Below are 21,870 nucleotides of genomic sequence, written 5' to 3'. Positions count from 1 at the left end.
AAAACCATGCATCCAGTCAACCATAGTTCAATTAATTCATAATAAGCAATTTTACTTTCATTTATCCGGTTAGGGTTTCCTCTTTGCAATGGACTTCTTTCATCTTTTGTCTTCGTTTCCTTATCAACTCTTTGCATTCCCATAAGGTCACACCCAATCCCATGATTTTCTCCAAGATCTTAGGGATCTAAGCTCAATTGGTAAATTTACTACTATTCCTAAACGTGTTCATGAGGGGGAATGGCTTCCTCCATCATTGATCGTTCAATCGAGAACCATAGCATTGACATGGGGTCTTTCCATTGGTTTGCTTCCCTAGACTATTCCCCAAGTCTCACCTTCATGCAAGCATTTTGAGCAGTTTTCTCGAGATGTTCTTAGTTCCTTCCGTCGTTCATGACTAACATATCTCTAAAGATGATATACAATCTCATACAAATACCAAATTTTGCCCACACAGTTAATGCCATAATGGAATGACGATCTAATTCTTTGATCTTAAGAATGTTGATTTTAAGAATGAGTGATTGTCCCATCACAATGAGCAAGAATCAGGGTAAAATAGCATAAAAATCCCGACACACATTAGGATGATGATCATGAGCCATGGGGACATTCGTAAATCCTCATTTTGAAAGTACAATTAAAAAAAAGATGAGATATTAATCTGAAATATCATGTTGGCGAGATTTCGATGATTGGAATCAATTAGAACGTTATGAATGCACTCTTTAACAGAAAAAGAATATAAATGAAACTTCTTAAAAGAGAGGATGACTCGACCGCATAAAAACTTGAAAAAGAGAAGCTAAGCAGTAAAAAGATAAAAGTAGTACCCTTATCAGAATCAAGGGGGCGGTTCAAGGGCCATATGAGAAAACATATGAAAAAACTTTCGTTTTTCAAAATAAGAGTTAGAGGTTTTGGATTGAGCTGATTTTTTGCAAGGATAGTCACTATGATGAAAAGATCATCCTCACAAAAAATCAGCTCAATCAGAAACTTCTAAATCAATCAAAGTGATTTACAAATTACTGATAAAAATTGGTAAAAAATCGACGGTCCACATTCTAAATCACTTTTAATGGGGTTAGAAGTCTCAGATTGGGCTGATTTTTTTTTTTTTTTTGGATGATCTTCCCATCATAGAGATCATCCTCACAAAAAATCACCTCAATCCAAAATTTCTAACCCATATTTTAAAATTTTATAAAAAATGAAGGTTTTTACATATGTTTTCTCATATGGCCCTTGAACCTGACCCCAGAATCAATTATTTACTTATATCCATTTTTATTAATAGATAGATATATATACAACCCTATTGATATTAGATCACATCAATGGTGTGGGACACACAATCAAGAAGGGTAATAGCTTTTGTAATAACTCCAGTTGACTTAATGTGATCTTCTCTGATTTCACAGGTTTCTTGTAAAGTAGATCTTCTCTAGGTGACGCTCAACAAACATGGATTAATATCCCATAACCGTACGCCCATCACTTTCAAACCGTTGTGGAATCTGGATAGGGGGCAAGCATGTCGGTTAAGAAGCTGATTCATGTTCTTGTTTGATAAATTAGGGTTTGATAAGGACTTGGGACTAGAAATTTAAACCATTAATGAAGGTTCCTTGTTCCAAGCCCACCACCACTAAAGCAATTACTTCTTTCACTTTTTTTCCCAAAATCTAACCTTTTAGGTTTCCGTTTGGTGAAAATATGAAGATGCCCCCTGATTTCTAAATTGACAACACACACCCTTTGCCTTTGATCTTCAATGTGATTCTAATAAAAATGACTAAAATAACCCCATCTTCATCCTCTTGCCAAAAACAAGTGAAAAAACAAAAAACCAACCTGAAAACCCTCATCTTACAATCATCAAGGTTGAAGATGATAAGAAAAATCAATGGTTTTTTTGCAAAGAGGTTCAAGATGAAGGCCATTTCAATCATTTTTTTTGTTGTTGGTTTCATTCAAGAGTGATGTCAAGGGGTATATATCATCAATTTGAAAACCTAGGAGGATCTCCAATTTTCACCATAACCGGAAAGGATACCAGAAAATGACAGTTACATCTGGGTAGTCAAGCCAAACCATCACGCCAGCTTGCCCCAGTGCTGTGTGAGTCCAGCTATATGCATTGCATCTTATGCATGCTGATTGTACAAATAAACTAAGGAAGAGAGATCCATATCCTTACATTAAGTCAAGAATCCGGTTTTGCCTACGCTTTGTATCCTCCGTGTCTGTTCATCACAACCACCAATTATGTTAAAAAGGGGAAACAAAGAAACCCTAGTTATAACCATACTACTTAGCTTCCTCAGATGCTTTTAGGTAAGATGGTTCTCCATTGCCACTATTAGGTCCAGCTGCTGAGTTTCCTTGTCCATCACCCGAACCTCCCTCCATGCCATCTTGCTTACTTCCTCGTGCATCCAATGAAGTACTAGAAGCACCACCACCACCATGTGAAAATTCAGTTGGGGCTGCAGTCGATGGTGGGCCACAACTACCGCCACCTCCAAGAGTGGTCTCAGTGTGCATTGCATGCCTACCATTGTTGACTCCGGATCTCAGGCCCATATGAGCTTGGATGGCTTGTTGTTGTTGTAGTTGTTGCTGTTGTTCCTGCATTTGTTGTGGGCTAAACTGCATGGGTGGCATCTTGGGTGGGAAACCGATGGATTGCTGAGCCATAGCTGCTGCCTGAGGATGTTGCATATAATGCCCTCCCTGTTGCATTGCTGGATGTGGGGGCATCTGCCATTAAATGTTGACATGGATAAGTAGTAAGGAGTGTGAAATTGATGACATATGCAATCCATCTAACCGACCTGAGGAGGCATTGTTGGTGCTTGGGGTTGGGCATCGGCAATTGCAGCAAGATACATCAAGTTCTTTTGAAGCTGGACTTGGTACCTGAATCAGTCAAAACTACGCATTGATTTAACGTAATGTGCTACTAATGTATAAACTAGAAGGTGGCATGTGTAAACACTAATGTATCAAAAGGGATTATTTGTAATTTAAAATATTGATTAAATGGTTTTTGAAGATTCCATAGTAAAAATGATGCTTTTGAAATTTTGAAAACTAAGCAATGTGATTATACGGTCATGGGTTGTAATTTTCTTGGTCTTTTACCAAGACCTTTGATTATATTAGATTTAAATATAAAAGTAGGGGCATTTATGTACACATGTGCATGTATGTAGGCATTAACACATCAAGCCAACTTATCATGACACCAACTTATTGAAATAATTCCCACCTACTACATCCTTTAATTTCATTACATATTGTAGCCATCTTTCAACGCATCATTCATCTCAAAAGGCTTCGATTCATAAGGGTATGTATTGTCACATATGAAACAATTGGTTTCATTAATTGAACATTAACGATTGAAAGCAGTATGACTTCACAATAGAAAGTAATAGTATCTCCTAAAAATCATTTTTTTTAACTAAACAATTTATCATGAACTATATCCATTCTTTGAATATTGAACGTCATCATTTGTTCACTGTGCAGATGCATGGAAGAAAATCACAGATATTGTTGTTAATGAAGTTGGCTACAAGAATATCATCTGAAGATAACAATCCTTATAACATTAGTTATCTCAAATATCTACAACCCTTTCTTAATAAAAGTCTACCACTAGCAAAAAAAAACCTGAGAAGTGCCAACTTAGCTAAGTTGGTAAGACGTGTGGAGTGTTGTTCCCACATCCTAGGTTCAAACCCTCTTGAACCCAACTTCACTTGCTAATCATTAACCCTTTCTGACTCAAGAGAAATACTGTTGACCAAATAATGTTATTCATGTTTGGTGGAGAGATTCCCTGGGACAGCTGCCAAGTGATAATCCTATGAATACGACAAGCAATTTTTGGAACACACTGGGCTTAGACTAATAGCTCAGTTTGTTTGACACATTGCAAATTAAATTTGAGGTCATGGGTTCAAGTCCAGCTTACCAATTAAAAAACAATTATAGGAACAGACTAGGTAATTTTCAACTTTCTGTGGACCAAACAGGAATGAACGGGTTTTGAAAATTTTGATGTCAGATTCAGTCTACCAAAACTACTGGAAATGTTTTTAAAAAAAAAAAGGAGGCATACAACATACAAAAAGCTCACGCACTTCTTTATCTCTCGGGATAGGGTGTCCTAGCCATCCAAGTATCCAACAACTATTCCATCCCTGTTGTCCATTGAGCCCATTATGAATAATCCCCTCGTCTTTTTACATTTTAAACATGTTTTTTAACAAATAAAAAGAAGGCTTTTAATTTTTTCAACAGTGTGTTATTTCTTTTAATGGATATGTTAATGGTTAGACTTTTCTTAGCATCATAACATGTATAATTATGCATGGAAACATGTTAACATGCTTTAATATTTAATGGTATTTTTTTTTTTTTGTTTTATTTTTGCTAAAGAATTTATTGAAAACATAAAAATCAATGTCTAATATGTGTGTATACAATCTTTATCCTTTTCATTATTTTTATTTTATCATTCTTTTTTCCCTTTTTTTTCTCGTTTCTTACCTTATTTTCCAAAACTTTTCCTTGCCGTTTTAAACCCGTGTTTTGACTTGGTGACTATGATTTATAGACAACTCATCAAGTATATAGTGAGGTTCTTTCCAATTTCCCAACAATCAAATCAGACATTTCTTATCCCACACGGTTCGTGATACTGATACATGCTTACTACAGGGACAGCATTATAGTTTTTTTTATAAGTATTAGAATGAAAAGATGAAAAAGAGGCCAAGGCGCCCCCAAAGGTACAAAGAGAAAGAAGGAAAAAGGAGAACTAAAAGCCCAATAAGTAACAAAAAGAAACCCAGCCTCTTACCACATTATAAAGAACACAACTCTTCCCACTTGAAGACAAAATCCTCCAAAAAAAAAAAAAAAAACTCCTTTCCCAAAATATCATAGATCACTTCATAGGATGATTTCTCCACTCCTTGGAAGACCATTTTGTTTCTCTCCTTCCAAGGCCCCCAACAAATTGCAAAGGAGAGGATGGACCAAAATTAACTTTTCATGCTAGAAATTACCTTAAAGCTCCAAGGAACGAGATGAGACCAATTGATTGCCTCTGAAAGAACAAATTCAAAAGGAGGCAAAAGGGCTTTGTAAAAGGAATTCACTGAGAATATTCATTCCTTATTTCACTCTCTTTTTATTTTCCTCAGTACTCACAGAAGGGATAGAATTGATAACGTCAAGAAAGGATGCCACCTTGTTTACTTCTGAATGATTGAAGTTCCTCTAATCCCAAGCATGAACACTCCCATTGCGAGTCAGACAATCTTCCACAGTTCTGTTTTTGTTCAAGGACATAGCATTAAAGGAAGGGAATTGATTTGATGAAGACGAGTCTCCACACCACCAATCCTCCCAAAAACAAACCTGGTCACCTTTTCTTACTCTGAATTTGATCCTCCAATTAAATTGATAAGACTAGTTCAAGATTCTTTTCCAAACACTACACCCATAAGACTCCCTTAACTTCCATGCTTTCCTACTCAAATCTCTTCTCCCCATACTTCGCTTTAATTATACTTCTCCACAAGCTTCCCCTTTCTTCCACAAAATGCCATAACCACTTCCCTAACAAAACCTTGTTTGTTTTTTTTAATCCTCAAACCTTTGTTCCTTTTTGGCACACAAACGATCTTCCACTTGAGTAAATGATACTTTCTTTTTTCCATCTTTATCATGCAACAAAAAATCCTTCATTAGTTTCTCAATGGTATCTTCCGCGCTCTTGGGTATGGAGAATCATAAGATGGCATAAATCAAGATCCTTGTGAGAGTGCTTTTGATTAAAGTTACCTTTCCACCTTTGGAAAGATAACAATATTTCCAAGCATGCAATCTTTTCCCTATCCTTTCTATCACTTGATCCAAAATTCTTTTGTTGCTATAGGGAGTCCCAAAGGGAAGACCTAAGTAAGAAGACGGGAGATTTTCCAACTGACAATCCAACATGACCGTTAAAGGAAGGAGATGATGAACCTCACCAACTCCAAACATCTTACTTTTTTGGAGATTGATATGTAATCCGGAGATTGCCTCAAAGCAACACAGCAAAACCCTCAAAAACTTCACTTGATCCTTTGAGTTATCTAAGAACACAATCGTATCATCTGCAAATCGTAGATGGAAAAACTAAAAAACCATTCCCACTAAGCTTTAACCTTGACAAGGCACCAATGTTGACTGCCCTAAATAACAGTCTACTCAAAGCCTCAGCTACTAAGACAAACAAGAAAGGCGATAAATGATTTTCTTTGTCTCAAGCCTCTCGAACTCTGAAGATATCTGCTGGACTACCATTAACTAGAATTGAAAAGGAGGCCATTGAGAGACACTTCATTATCCAGCCAATCTATCTCTCCCCAAACCTCATCCTTCCCATCAAGTACTACAAGAAATCTCAACTCACATGATCGTAAGCTTTCTGAATGTCAATCTTGCCTACTAACCTTGGTTTTTTCTTACTTCAACCTAAAGTCAATGCACTCATTACCAATTAAAACCCGATTCATAATTTTTCTACCTTTGATGAATACCCCTTGCTCTGATCCTATATTGTTTGGCAACACTTCTTTCAACGTCGAAGAAAGGACTTTGGTAATGATTTTGGTACGTGGAGCCCACCAAGCTAATAGGTCTCAAATCACCAACATCCTCAGCCCCCACATTCTTTGACACCTACAATTATGGGATGCGGCTCCATTCAGGTGGATCACATGTCTACTTGTGTTTAACTCCAGATTGGACACATCAGGAGTGTAACTCATTTTAGCACATCCTTAAAACAAAAAAAGGAAAAGTAGAAATTGCAACGATCTGTTCAAATTACAGTTATTGTTTACAAAGCAACAGTCGTGTAATTTCGACATTGAGAGATGAGGTTTGATTTTGGTTTCTTGAAATCAAATATTCTCAAATTAAAACCAAAGTCTTCTGCCTTCTGCACAGCTAGCTGCCTTTACCACTATCATAGAAAGGAGATAATCATGATAGCAATTCACAACAGTATACCTAATTGAAATGATGCAGGACAATGAGGGAAGAAGATAAAAATAAGGAGGGTTAGGGGAATCTGGTTTGGGATTTGGGATTGGGATAAGGATTAGGGCGATAATAGGAGAAGGGTTTCCAAAATCCTAATTGGTTATATGTTATAAAACACAAAATTTTGCAAATTACGATATTTTGATTGGGGTTGGATCCGTTAAAGGAAAGGTGAAAGGATTAAGGGTTGAGGCTAGTAGGTCTCAAGAATTTAAGAATTTAAGAACTCAAGCAAGTTAAAAGAAAAAGAAATGGGACAGAAGGATAGAAACATAGAATCACACCAAGAATGGTGGAGAACTTAAACAACGTGAAAGAAAAGCATTCTTTATTCATCAAATTCTTCGTTAAAAAAATCATAATACAATCTATATATAAATAAAATAAATCTAAGAATCCTAATCAAATTATACCAAATAAATAACCTAATTTCGTAACTTTTTCTCCTGATTTTTCAATCATTGTAAACTTAAATAAAAGACAAACTAAATTTACCAAACTACACCTAAATATTATACTAAGACCATGGACCAATAAAACACCTAAAATAAAAAAAACTAAATAAAAACTAAAATCTAGTCTTCAAGCTTTGATGTCCCCATCATGAAGTTTTAATTCTTTAATAGAAACAACTTATACATCCCACTAGACTCCACTCAAATGCCTATCCAAAAAGGAGGGGGGTCAGGAGAGATTCACTTCACATTAAAACAAACTTTCCAAGATAAATGGTGTCTAGAAACACAGCTAACTTTTATCAGAAAAATCATCTCTCCTTCAAAAAAAAAATTGATAAGTGAATTTATTGATAAGAGGACAAGAAGTCCACAAAACAAGAGCAAACTACAATCTCCTAGTACTAACAACATCCCACCCAAACAAAATATCTTCAAAAAAACAACCCTCTAAAGTTTTTAAACTGCTTACACCAAAAAAAAAAAAAAAGAACATTGAAAATTAACTCCAGCACGGAGCTTTCTTTCCCATCAAAAGTGCAGCCATTCCTTTCTTTCCACAAGCCCCAACAAATTGCAAAGGGCAAATAAGATTTCTTCATCAAGTGATTATTAGTCCTAGGAACAGCAGAGAAGGTGAAAGATGCATCAAAAACCAACAGTGCCTTGAAAGATAAGCAGAAAAACATAAACCAATGTATTTCCAAGACAAAATGTTGCATGTAGGAAACATAATTGACAACATAGAACATAGCATTGGTCTCTAAATACAATCATTCATTTTAACGTTACATTGTGATGAAATTCAAAGCAAGCACGACAGAAGCAGAAGACATGGTGGTACTGGTGGTGCCACAAAGACTATAAATGCATATTAAGAAAATTTTCCAAGTAATAAGTCACTTACTGGGCACATTCAGCTAGTTTTCCAAGGTTTTGGTTGTCCAATATTGCCATAATCAACTTTTTGTTCTCATCCAGGTACTGCAGAAAACATCAAATAAAAATGGTATTATATAATACAACTTCTTTCTCCCAGTCCCAATAGATAATCTAATATGGATGATTGAGAAAATCGAGTATTACAACTCACATCAATGAATCCACAGTGCAAAGAAGGCAATTTTAACATGTAATGAAAATATGAAACATGCATGCCTCATTGAAAGTTGCACAAGTAGGAAAACCCAATGCTTCTAAAAGCGACTGTCACCATAATAATGAGCTATGTCAGAACAGACATTAGCACATCAAGATAAAGAGAATTATCGAGAAATGATAGCATAAACAGAGTCCGGTGTACATAACATGCAAATAAATAAATTTTCTGGTAACAAAGATTTAAAATGCCCAAAATTTATTCAAACATAAATAATAATAATAATAATAAAGAGTGTCCCTAACTTTCACAACAAAACCTATACATAATCACACATGCAGCATCCTAAATATTGGGTTAGCAAAAGGAAGCATTGATGCCAATAGCATCCGTTAGAGAAGTTAGTACCATGCTGTATATAAGGATGCCTAAGCTCATACATCCAACTTTTTGGCCATCGTGTTTTGTCCTACATGGGTCAGAAGTTTCGAAATGGGCTGATTTTGGTGAGGGTGATCTCTATGGAGAGGAGATTATCCTCACCGAAAATAAGCTCATTCCGAAACTTCTAACCCCATGTTTACAAGTTGAAGAATCGTGGACCATCCATTTTTTGTATACTACTTTTGCTGGGGTTAGAAGTTTTAGAATGGGCTGATTTTTGGTGAGGATGATCTCCTCACCATACAGATCATTCTCACAAAAAAAATCAGCCCATTCCGAAACTTCTAACCCATGTAGGACAAAACAAGTTGGCCAAATAGTTGGCTGCCAAACTTGACCCATATGTAACACATATATGGAAGCTCAACTCGAGACAAGCTTAAAAACCCACTTAAATTTCATCGGCAATACATTGATTGAAACTAGGAATGTCAATGGATCAGGCCCTGATCAAATTGGGATTGATTTGGTACCGATCGGTACTGATCCGTAAGTGTCGGATTGAACCTCTATCGGATCGGATTTTATCAAAACTCAATATTAAGATCCAGATCCGATTCATCACCAATCGTTTTGGTTATGGATCAGGTCGAATCCGGTTTTATATACAAAATCTAAATAAACTTCATACATCAACAAATATGTAATATAATTTATATACTTTCAAACATATTATCGGATCAAGACATGATTGACCCAGATCCGATCCAACAAGATATCAGATCAAATCCTTATTGGAATCCAAAACATCGATCCAGACCTGAAGTTATCAGATTGGATTTCGAGTTTGATCCAATCCATTGACAGCCCTAATTGCAGGGGCGGATTTACAGTGGGGCAATGGGGGCACTTGCCCCCACAAGATTTTCAATGTCTTTTAGGATTTATGAGTTATTGCGACAAATAACAGTGACGGATAAAAAAAATCCGCCACTATTGCTCCCACAAAAAAAAAAATCGCTCTTTGTTAACCCCACATGGCCACGATCCTGGCTCTGCCCTGCCTAGTTGAAACTACATAAGAGTTGTTTCGGAAACCTATGGATCAACAACTTATCAAAATCTTTTACTCAAAAAATTGAGATAGCATTGGTAACTTAATTCATAATGTGAAAGCTTGGGTTCATATGTTTCCAAATTTGGATGGTTCCATTAAAATGCATCCATGTGACGGCAACTAAGCTTTCAGTAGGTATTAAAAAACTCAATATATTGAACTAAGCAGTGAGCACTCAACCAAGTTCCAATTTTTTACCCAGAAAACATATTTACTTAAGATTAAGTTTCAAAATTCCATGTTTTTGTTTTCAATCTAAGTGACGCACACTACACTAAAAAATTCCAAACCAAGATTTCTGTACTACTAATAAGATCTGAAAGCATCGCAAGAGCAAACACACTCAATCTAGAATCCCTAAACATGAAAAATAACACAAACAGAACAAATTCAAGAAGATATGTCCGAAATCTGAATAATTGATATTTGAGAACAATAAAACCCTAAAAATGTTACCTTTTGAATTTGTTCGGTGGTGATATTTGTAGGGGGGAATGGTGGCATCATGTTCATCATTGGTGGTGGTGGCTGCTGCATCTTGTTCTTCCTTTGTGCAATTCAACTCGATAAACCCTAAGCCCTAATCTGCGAGATCAAAGAGAGTCTTTCAACGTGCGTCGGGTCGCGCCAAGTTCGATGCGAGTTCCACACCTAAGAAGTTATGCAAGTCCCGCAGAAATTGACACGTCGTCGGAGTGACAAACTTTTTTTGTATTATATGCGCAACAAACCTTATTCTTGCTTTGTGAGACTTGATTGCATCGTGAATTTCACTATTTTGAAAGTTTGATTTCTTTCCATATTTACAAGGTATTGAATTTCGATATCCATTACGATGATCCTGAAAATGAAAATATTTCGATCAATGTAAAAATCAATATAATTTTTAAGAAAATAATAAAAATATTATGAAAAAATTGTAAAAGTTTTCACGAAAATGAGAAAACAAACATTAAAAGACACTCATAAATCGTCAAACAAGAATAAACAATCGCACAAATTGTGAAAATGAGGATCTTTGTGGTTTTACTACCCCTAAGTATCTTATAGTTTGAAATCTAAAACAACAATATCCTTTCATGAAAATGAAAATAATGATGTGAAATGCAATAAATACACTTTGAAATTTGAAGTTTGAGAGTATTTTGGTACAAAATTTAATTTTCAAAGTGTATTTATTGCACTTTAACGTGTGTATGACCCAAAAAATATAAATATTTTAGTGCAATAAATACATTTTGAAAATTGGATTTGAGGTTTTGAGACTGTTTTGAAAAGAGAGATTTATTAAATAAATTATTTTGATAATTCGTAAAGGTCAATCAACGAATAAATTGAAAGAAAAGTCAATGCGGAAGATTATTAAATGATTTTCCCTAAATTTAACTAGAGGAACATGATTCATGTAGTCAGGCCTTGGGATAATCCTTTGATGACGAAGATGAATTACTATTTATTTTCTTGAGTGTGTTTTTTTTTTCCAAATTAATTTTGAAAAAACATCTCAATGATTTAAAGCTAAAAGGACCAAAGTGCGGCCATCATATTAAGCCCATACATGTGGCATGCGTGCCAATGTCTAATGCATGACTCTGTCCCCTCTTCTTATACCTGTAATCACAAACCCTAATTTTTTATTCTCAAAATGAGACATCTTCAAACTCTTCAACCTCTACATAGAATCATGTTTAATCTAATTTAACCTCATCCTCAATCCACATTTTGAATCTCTCATTTAACCTTAAAAAAAATAGTCCTTAATTTTTTTCATCTAAAATCCCATCATTTTTTTCCTTCAAAAATCTTTTCTTGCTCTTCTCTTAAGATTTAAAAGATTGGAGTATATAAATTCTAAAGCTAGGAGGAGGGTAAAAATAATTCACCCAATAGGTCGAAGAAAGTTCCAAGGTAATTTTTGTTAGAATCGGATTTAGGTAGTATTGTGTCCCGTTCTTATAAAATACAAAGAGGGTGTCCCCGTTTTATAGAATATGAAGAATATCTATGTGGCTTGTTTTGGTTGAAGTTTAAAGCACATCAGATTTCTAACTAAGTTGTTTTCTACATGGCAGTTGGCACACTTTCCAATGTGTTTAATATCCAACCAAAATGTGCCACGTATATACCACATGTTATTATAGGAATGGGTCACCATTATGGACTCTTTTTTGTTAGAGTTGAAGACAAAAGCATTTTTAGGTCATTTTCAATCCAATGTTTTCTGGTTGCAAATTGTAAAGACAAAAAGGCCTTTAGGACATTTTTATTATTATTAGTCTATTAGAGAATATTGCTGTCAAGGAAAATATCGTGGTATTGAAAATGTGGGGAATAACTCAAAGAGTCGTGATTCAGAACGTTGTCATGTTCCTATAGTAACATATAGTGTCTACGTGACACGTTTTGGTTGGAGATTCATACCATCAGGCTCTGTGCAATGTAGAAAACTACTTGGTCAGGAGCTCAATGTGTTTTAACATCTAAATTCCAACAAAAACGTGTCACGAAGATACCATGCCTATTCTATAGGAACCAAGCATCTCACCTAATCCTAATTCTAACTCAACTATTAAACAAAACATGGAGGAGCCTGTCCAAATCATTATCTATTTATTTATTCGCTCATTGATTCAAGGAGACCTACACTATGTAGTATGGAGTTACTAAAAAATTATAGAAAGAGATATTGGTCATCTTATTACCAAAATCCACCATTCAAGTTTTTTGGTAAATATCTAGAGTTTTGGGCAAGAAGTCGAAGATGAGGGTAGTTTGGCCATTTTCCATTAGTTTCTCATAGAAGACCATGAGTAGTAGGAAAAAAACTTTGAAGCGACCATCCCACTTTAGAATTTCAATAGAACCCTCTCCTTTGTATTCCAAATATCAATGAAAAAGTAAGGATGTAAAATAAATAAATAAAAACCATTGTCTTGTAAGGAGAACTTTGAGTGGTATCCCATTGGTTTGAAAACAAAGGGGTACAAAAAATATTCAAGAAACACATGAAGGGTATATCTAAACCAGTTTTTTTTAAATTAGACCAGATCGAGGATCGGACCAAGTTTGATCAGATTTTTAGCTATTATCAATACAATTCCTTAAGAACCATAATTAAAATTAGCAAGTGTCGATTTTTATGAAAAATTGGTTCAACCAATAAAGTTGGGATTGGATAAGGACTGTCATTCTTCAAAATGGAAGAAAACTCTAGCACATAAGGAAAAATCAAATAATGTGTTTTTTTTAAAAGAACACTTTGCTTACTAACTTAGTAAGTTATAAAATCTTACTAAGAGTCATTGAACCCAAATGAATTGTCAAATTGGCCATCCAACATCACATTCCTCTAAATTTCCTAAAAAATCTTAGATCAGAAAAAAGAGAATGAAAAAAAAAATACACTTTACTCTTTTTAATACAGGTGACATGTGGATTTGGAACAATTCGAAAACTATTAATTTGATTTCATAGAAATCTTAAATCAAAATTAAATAATTTATATCTTTCAATATCAAGTTAAATTATGTATCATATTAAAGTTATACATTGTAAAAAAAAACAGGTCTTTGTTTTATATTTTAACTTAGGTAAGATTATGAATATTTTGCGAATAGAAATTGGTCCAACCAAATTGAATTCCCGTCAAACTCCGATCCAATTAATTGAGAGAAATTTCGGTTGGATCATCGATTCAATTTTTAAAACATTGATCCAAAGTGCCCGGGTCCTACATGTTGGATCATTTATTTACGCCTTTGTTTTGTTTCGAGACGTAAAAGGACATCGAACACGAGACACCCCTAGCTTTACTTTTGTACCGAGGAAGGTAATCCGCATCTGCTGTTAACAAATGAGGACAAGCATCAAATCCATAGCCACGTGTCTAGAGATAAGCGTTCTGAATGTTAATAAAGAGGACAGGTGGCAGTTTTTAATCAATTTAATAGCTTTATATACTCATTCGTCAATATCAAATCCCTACTCGCAATGGAACCTATCTCACGAGTCGGGTTTACCCATCGCAACCCAGTTGGGGACGTCGTCCGGGTTAGGGTGAGTTGAAGAGGAAATTCGATTACTCACTGAAGTTGCCATGCTGAGAAGGTAACAATTAAACTCGTTATACCCTAATTTTGGCCCAAAACTCCAAATTGACTCTACGCAATCTTTAGTAGTTAAAAATGAACAATTTTTTAATACCTTCGATTCGATCTACGCAGACGAAGAACTCTGAAATTTGTGCAAAAACCCTAAATAATTTGAGTTTGATCGATTGGATCGGTTAAACCTGGCTTCGGATATCTTGAAACGGTTGTTCCCGCGACGAAGTAGGTCAGCTGGAATCGTACCTTACGTCGCATTTGATCGAGGAAGTAATTCTGGAATGGCTTTAAATCTGTTCAAGTTGTGTTCTGGTCTTAGGGTTCTTGGTTACTTCATGATTCTCCTTGTTGTGGCGATAATCACGGTGTCTTATTATGCTGTGGTGGTCGTCACTTGGGGTCCTAAGCTGTTTCATGGAGGTCTTCAGTCGTTTCTCTCCTTTTCCATCATCACTGTATTTCATGTCCTGGTAATTCTGAAATTTGTAATTTTTATTTCATATTATTTGTTTATTTTATTATTATTATTATTATTATTATTATTAATTTACAAGACAACATTAAGATAAAATATGGTTTATGGAGGTGAATGTTGGGCATTCAAGAAACGATGTGTTTGTCTAATTAAAGTAGAAGAGATGAGGATGTTACACGAAGGAAAGTTGTTTGAGATGGTTTAGGATTGTACAACAAAAATCAATGGCACCGATTAGTGTTTTGGTGCAGTTGAAGGATCAAAAATCGAAAAAGGAAATATTAAAAGTTGACATGGATTGAGTTAGAAAAGAAATTTGAAGGCACCTACGGTGGCTAAAGATATGGCTATAGATAGAGTTGAATGGTGAAATGAGGATTTATGTTATCGAAGGTGCCAACTTAGCTAAGTTTTTAAAGTTTGTGAAGTGTCCACACTTGATATCCTGACTTCAAAACATGTAGAACCTAGTACCTTCACATTGACCACTAACCTCTTGCTTGCCTAGTGAAAAAAAAAAAGATTCATGTTAGTGACCTCAATATTTGGGATAAGGATAAGGGATAAAGGTGGTGATCTTTGAAAATGTGTGCTCGTGAGTTGTGAGGTTTGCATCCTGCACTCAAGCCTTGTGCCTCCATCTTTATGCCATTGAAGCCCTCCACATATATATATGCATTTAAAAACATTGATCAAGACATACTTATTTTACATTAATTCCATTATTGTGTTAGTGTATGGTACAATATAGAAAGAATGTTTAAATATGCTAGGAGACTCTAAACTCATCTTAACAATGCAACACTCGGGGATACATAACAGAAGGATTGGATCAATTTCCAAACGTGACCTTCAACTGCCGTGGGTTTATTTCCATAATATTTTCTTTCTATCACAATCATAATACATTCAAGATTTATTTAAAATAGAGTGTTAATATGTGTTTAACGCTCGAGTGCAACTTGGTTTCCAACACAACAAAATTTCATAATACAGTGTATTCTTTTTATATAGCTTAAAAATATTGGCTAGTTCACGTTCTCAATTGTATTTATGAGGTCTTGATTGATTACGTCCTTTCCCTCAATTGTGTGGTCACTCTCTCCTCATTGCATGCTCTTAAACTTAACAAGTTCCAATTAGACTTAGTAAAGAAGAACTTGATTACATTGAATAGTTGGATTACCTAGAAGTAGTTGACATTAACATTACTAACCTTTGCATCTAATTAGGGATAGTGCTGGTATCTCTCTTATAGTCTTGTCTAATAGGCTGGATTCTCTCCTGTAATGGGTCCATTCAACAGTTTGAAAAATAATAATTTGACAAAAGAATCAATTAAAAGGGATCCCCTACTTCCAATTATGAATTTGTTGGGTCCTTAAGGGAATTGTGTCCTAAAAATTGTGAGTTTTTACTCATTTTACCATTTAATATCTCATATCAAGATGAGGATTTGATGTCATGTTCTATATATACCTTCCTTATGCGTATAGATTCAATTAGTGTGGGTTTCTATGTGTAGTCAGGAATCTAGAGCGGGCTTTTTTTACTATGTCTTTCTTTCTTGTTGTGTTTATCATGTTCCATCAGAGGATGGGGTACTTGACCTCCTACTCTACATGTTTTTCTCATTCTTTAGTGAAATCTCTTTACCTACCCAAATATATATATATATATATTATGTCTTTGTGACTTTCTCATTTTGTCTCTTGTTGAGTGAAGGTGGTCTTATTCTTTGTTGTGATTCAAAGTCTTTATGTGAAATTTCTTATCATGCTGCATTCGAGGTCCCAAAATCTATTCCTTGAGCAGGTTTTACATGATTTATTCTTTCCCATGGAAAATAAACAATATCAAATTTTGCTTGTTCTAATCATTTTCGCATATTCTTACTAACAAATATCTGTATATTCTTTAAACAGCTTATATTATTAGCTTGGAGCTATTTTATGGTAGTCTTTCGGGATCCTGGTTTTGTTCCCGAAAATTGGAGACCTACATTGGAGGCAGATAGTTCTTTGTCATTACCAGAATATGCTGCCCCTGAAACTAGGGATTCTACATGTGCTCCCGCAGAAGAGATGGAAAGAAGACCAGATGTAGGCTATTGTAGTCGCTGCCAAAATAGCAAGCCTCCACGTTGCCATCATTGCTCTGTTTGTTAGTTTCTCTTTATCTTTATATTTAGTGGGCATCGTTCATTCAATTTTATCTTCTTGGAGTTGTTTTATTTTATTTCATCATTCTGTAGTTTGTATCTCAAAGGTGGGGAATGAGTTAAAGGGAAGACCCCGACCAGTTTATTCGATAAATTACACAAAGTTACAAAACCTGGAAAATGAACCAACCGCTCACAATACTGAGTCCAAAACTCTGAAATTTGTCCTAGTGTTTTATCTGATTCAAGAGGTTTTCGTGATTTGTTATTTTAAGGGATCAAAGTTGTTCTTATGATCATTTGTTTTGTTTGTGTGCATTTTAGGGTAACTGGTTCATGTGATCTTATTTCTTGTAGGCCAAAGATGTGTTCTTAAGATGGACCACCATTGTGTATGGGTTGTGAACTGTGTTGGGGCACGCAATTACAAATTCTTTATTCTTTTCCTGGTAAGTCCAGAATTTAATCTTCTTTACTCATACTCAATAAATAAACATATTTGATTGATCCAAAAAAAAAACTTATGTAACAAGATTGTTGGTAGTACAAGTATGATAAATGAATCTAGTTGGTAGAAATTGATTTTGGCTTTATGCCGCCCAGATGTTTTGCTATGACCAGTGTACACCCGTATCTAGACAATGCAATACCGATATTGAGTAGGACATGGATAATTTACATTACTTTTTCTCATTTCCTATTGTACTATTGGTTATTTTCTCAACTCAACAGTTTTCTTGATTGAGTTGTTAACAAAAACGTTTATATAATTGATTATAACCAGTCTTAGTCTGTATATATATATATATATATATTTTGTGATGTTAAAAGTTACATTTACATTTGACATAATGTAAAAATAAAAATGATACTTAGCTTAAGAAAAGCTAAAAAATAAAGCATGATATCATGATACTGGATAGGATCCTCGTGTCCATATCCTAGGGTTTGAGAGCATGAGTTGTATCCTTGTTTCCCATAAGTCTGTAGCGGAAAGTGTTAATATCCTAGAGTATTTCATCCTCTCTTTTTCTTGGAAATAAATTTTACTACTAGTTTAGTGATTTATAATATTTTATTGTAGTTCCTAACATGACTGCACTAAAGTATGCCTAAAGAGCACTTGGTGAGATAATTGCGATTGTTAAGCCTAGCAGCTGTTCCTTTCTTTTAGAGATCTTCTGTATATTATTTTTTTACATTTAAAGACATACATATAGAATTATAGACAAGGATCTGTATTTGTTTACAAACACATCCAAAATAAATATATGGACAGCCCTTTTTGTTTTCTATGCATATGCAAGTAACAAGAAAATTACTTCCCCGAAAGCTAAGATGCACAACTGGTGTATTTAAAGTAAAAAAGATGGTTAGTTCTTTTTTCTTCATGAGATCCACAACCGGTGAATGTGTGAAGTACATTTGCTTCTCTAAACAGCTTTCATGTTCTTGCTGTGAACATGTAAAGTCCATTTGCTTCTTCAAAATTGCTGTCATGCAGGTGCATAGGTTACTAGATCATCATTATCATCAAAGCCTTATCCAAAGATTTGAGCTCGGCTAATTGAATCCTATTCCTCCATTCCACTTTGTTCAAAGCCACGGCTATTGTTATTGAAAATATGTTCGTATTTGCTTTCATTATCTCTATCCAGGTTCTTTTAGGTCTTCCTCTTCCTCTTTTAGAACCGTCAACTTGAATATTTTTCTAATGGGCCACAATCTACCTCATTGAACATGCCCAAACCATCTCAATCGACTCTCTCTTAGTTTATCCCCTATTGGAGCTAGTACTACATTTTCTCAACTGCTTTCATTTCTAATTTTACTTTTCCTAGTCTTTCAACTCATCCATCGCAACATCCTCATCTATGCTATGTTCAAATTATTAACACGATGGTTGTTGAATGCCCAATATTCAGCTCCATAAAGCATATCTGGTCTTAGTTGTTTTATAAAAAATTTCTTCTAGGTGTTTGGTATGCATTTTTTTACATTAACACTTCAGAAGTGCATCTCGACTTTAACCATCCAGCTCGGATTCTATGAGAAACATCTTCCTCAAACTCATGGACGGAGAGATTGAGGAAGATGTTCATGACGGAATCAAAGCAAGATTGCTAAAGTGGAGGTGTGCTTCTGGGACATTTTTTGGCTAGCTAAATGTTTTCCTTCCCATTTTACCTTCTTTTTCCAAGCTTCTCATGGGAAACAGGGATCAAAGTTGAGCTGAATTTTCATGGTTCCAAAATGTAACTCAGGAAAGGGAACTTGGAATATTTTCCTAGCCGTTTCAAGCTTGCAGAAGTTCTCATGTAATGCTTTTTGTTTTTGTTTTTGCACAGCTGTATACATTTCTGGAGACAACATTGGATACTGTAGTCTTGTTGCCACATTTCATTAAATTATTTGGAGAAGGCAAGAATCATTCTGCCTCGCCAGGCAATCTTGCTATCACCGTTTTGGCTTTTGGTACATCTTCTTATGCCTACATCAATTATAGTCATTTCTGATTACGAAATTTACAGTCCCTATTTTTTAGTTCTTGACATAAGGTGTGTTTCTTGATGCAGTTATCAATTTGGCCTTTTCCCTTAGCCTTCTTTGTTTCTTGGTCATGCATGCTTCACTTCTATCGAGCAACACCACAACAGTAGAGGTACATAGGCATTAGTTTACTTCTGAGATCCATATTTGTGTTTAATCTTTAACTATGATACTTTGCATGTCTTCAATATGGCATAAATTGAAACCCATTTGGGTACTTCCACCTATATAAAAGGGTAATTTTGAGATAAGTCCTACTAGTTTTTTACTGTGTATCTGAGATAACCCCTCCACCCAATGCACGGCGGGGCTTTTCAAATTAAAAATTGATAACATGCCACGCTCCCCACCCCTGACCACTATTGTTTATTAGAGACTACAGAGAATGACATATATATATTTTTTTTGCCTCAAAAAAAAAAAAACCCCTCTGTAGTCTTCAAATCATCAGTTCAGCCTTTAGGTTAAAAACTTTGATATATTTAGCAACCCTTGGTCCCCCCAACACCAAAAAAAAACTCCTGATTTTTCGGCCAGAAACCCATCTTCAACCCCTGGTTTATTTGACAGAGTCCTTCAGGTTAAAAACTTATTTTTTTTCTCATTGGTATTTTTTATAACCCTAATCCTTGCTTGAAATCTCAGAACTGTAGGGATGTTGAAGAAGACACCTCGTCTTCAACCTCTAGGTTGTCAACATAGTTCCTGGACCGTGCTCATTGCAGAGACAAATCATATTAATGAAAATCATGCTTTACTATTGTTGTAGATGGATTAGTTAAAGTTGATTCACCTCATCTAAAAACATCTGGAAACAAATTTCAGGTTTATGAGAAGAAGAGAGCTGTCAGGTGGAAGTACGACTTGGGCCGGAAGAAGAATTTCGAGCAGGTGAAACCTCACTCGACAAGCTCACCCCAGTCTTTTCGGTCTTGCTTCTATGTCTTGTGTTTATTTATTTATTATTATTATTATTATTTATAATTCTTCTGTTTTTACCTTTATTGAAGGTTTTTGGCACAAAAAAGGCCTTATGGTTTTTACCATTGTTCTCCGAGAAGGATTTAGAGAACATTCCTGCACTTCGAGGCCTAGAATTCCCGACACGTTCAGATGTCGAGGCAGGAGGTGTGCTGAGTTAACATCTACCATTATCAGCTGGCATTGTATCATTATATGGTTAAATTGTTGAAGATCGAGGTCAAGGTAAAGATGTATACACAACTTTTGGACAAAAAAGATGAATGAAATTTGTCTACATCATTACAGTGGATGACTTTGGACACCATACTCGCTCACTTACCTCGGTCCAATTAACAGGTCATTTCATTGTTCCTCACAATCCAATCCAATTGAGGGTCCAACTCTTGCATTTTCAAATTCAAGATTGCACCATTAGATGATGTAATCATCCAGGTGACAAGGTTTATCAAGTTATAACCAATCCAAGGGGCTACATTGAAGAGATGGCCCACCAAATAGATTGACTGATGACAGGCAGTATGCTATATTCTATGTTGTAATATTAAGTTTAATTTTTCAACATAAGCTTTCTTTCCCTTTTAATCAGGAACTAACCATTCTCCATGACAAAATTAGAGTTTATGATACATTTAACACAGGTGTCATAATCATCTTAGTCTCATCCCAATAATGTGGGTTCGGCTAAAATAAAGTTTCAAACTTAGAGCTTCAGTGTGCTAGTGTACCTGCCACCAAAACACATTCTAGACTTGTAGAGGTTAGAAAATTTCCACACATTTCTATGTTGTTTGATCAGGTAATTTAGTTCACCTTCTTAGGTCTATATAAGGAAGAGTTCCTTCATCACTAAGCTTAGAGAGAACGAAGTTTTAATACTTAGAAAAGTCTAGGGGGTGTGTTTACTGTGTGAGAGTATAAGCCACGCAAGTTACTCATTTGCAAGTGTTTGAAAGACGCAATTAGCAAGAGTTGCCAACTACCTAAAGATAAAACTTTTTTAATTTTCACCCTAGGAGGTGAAAGATCCCAACCACAGCTCTCAACCTAAAAAGTTAGGTCTTCTTTTTCTTGTTGGAGGAGCAGAATCGGTGTGTGAAGTGGGATTTGATCTTGATTTTGGGGGTTTGATCTTTGATTATCTTGAATTGGTGGATCTTTTCCTCCTCTTGATTACACATTGTTTTTTGAACAAGGTATGAGTACACAAATTCTTTCAACTATTTGTTCTGAATGAATTTTCAGCAACCAAACATCAAAGTTATTCTTAACTCTCACAATAGACTTTCAAAAGTCAAACTTTTAAAAGTTGAACTCTCGAAAGTCACTCTCACAATCAACCTGCGTTTTCCTTGCACTCTAGCGGTATAATTAATACAAGCTTACAAATATTCTCAAGTTGTGGAATGCCTTAAAAGAGTTT

The 21,870-nt window shown here is 35.1% G+C and overlaps 2 protein-coding genes across 4 annotated transcripts; one reads left to right on the top strand and one right to left on the bottom strand.

Annotated features, from left to right (window-relative positions):
• Positions 1-1,303: 1,303 nt before the first annotated feature.
• On the bottom strand, positions 1,304-11,021 carry LOC147407852 (GRF1-interacting factor 3-like). Of its 2 annotated transcripts, none has more exons than XR_015176918.1 (5): positions 10,631-10,889; positions 8,482-8,558; positions 2,844-2,928; positions 2,207-2,769; positions 1,304-1,523 (listed from the first exon to the last, which is right to left on the bottom strand). XR_015176918.1 is itself a non-coding variant. In XM_086436614.1 (5 exons), the coding sequence occupies exons 2-5, from the start codon at positions 10,709-10,711 to the stop codon at positions 2,317-2,319; spliced, it is 696 nt and encodes a 231-aa protein (XP_086292740.1). In that variant the 5' UTR covers positions 10,712-10,759; positions 10,906-11,021; the 3' UTR covers positions 2,087-2,316. The 2 variants fall into 2 exon arrangements, 1 of the variants encoding a protein (XP_086292740.1); XM_086436614.1 differs by lacking the exon at positions 1,304-1,523 and adding an exon at positions 10,906-11,021 and having other exon boundaries at positions 2,087-2,769; positions 10,631-10,759.
• A 3,111-nt stretch (positions 11,022-14,132) lies between these two features.
• Positions 14,133-21,083, top strand: LOC147407851 (DHHC-type zinc finger family protein). Of its 2 annotated transcripts, XR_015176917.1 has the most exons (9): positions 14,133-14,281; positions 14,398-14,750; positions 16,681-16,918; positions 17,274-17,365; positions 19,265-19,391; positions 19,493-19,578; positions 20,292-20,357; positions 20,477-20,672; positions 20,787-21,083. XR_015176917.1 is itself a non-coding variant. In XM_086436611.1 (8 exons), exons 2-8 carry the CDS (start codon positions 14,562-14,564, stop codon positions 20,606-20,608), a joined length of 930 nt encoding a protein of 309 aa, XP_086292737.1. In that variant the 5' UTR covers positions 14,133-14,281; positions 14,398-14,561; the 3' UTR covers positions 20,609-20,754. The 2 variants fall into 2 exon arrangements, 1 of the variants encoding a protein (XP_086292737.1); XM_086436611.1 differs by lacking the exon at positions 20,787-21,083 and having other exon boundaries at positions 20,477-20,754.
• Positions 21,084-21,870: the final 787 nt, after the last annotated feature.

The sequence above is a fragment of the Akebia trifoliata genome, chromosome 3 (genome assembly GCF_017979445.1).
Source record: "Akebia trifoliata isolate Shusen 1 chromosome 3, ASM1797944v1, whole genome shotgun sequence".
Taxonomy (NCBI): domain Eukaryota; kingdom Viridiplantae; phylum Streptophyta; class Magnoliopsida; order Ranunculales; family Lardizabalaceae; genus Akebia; species Akebia trifoliata.
The sequence above is the reverse complement of the archived record's forward strand: the minus strand, read 5'-3'. Positions and strand labels throughout refer to the sequence as shown.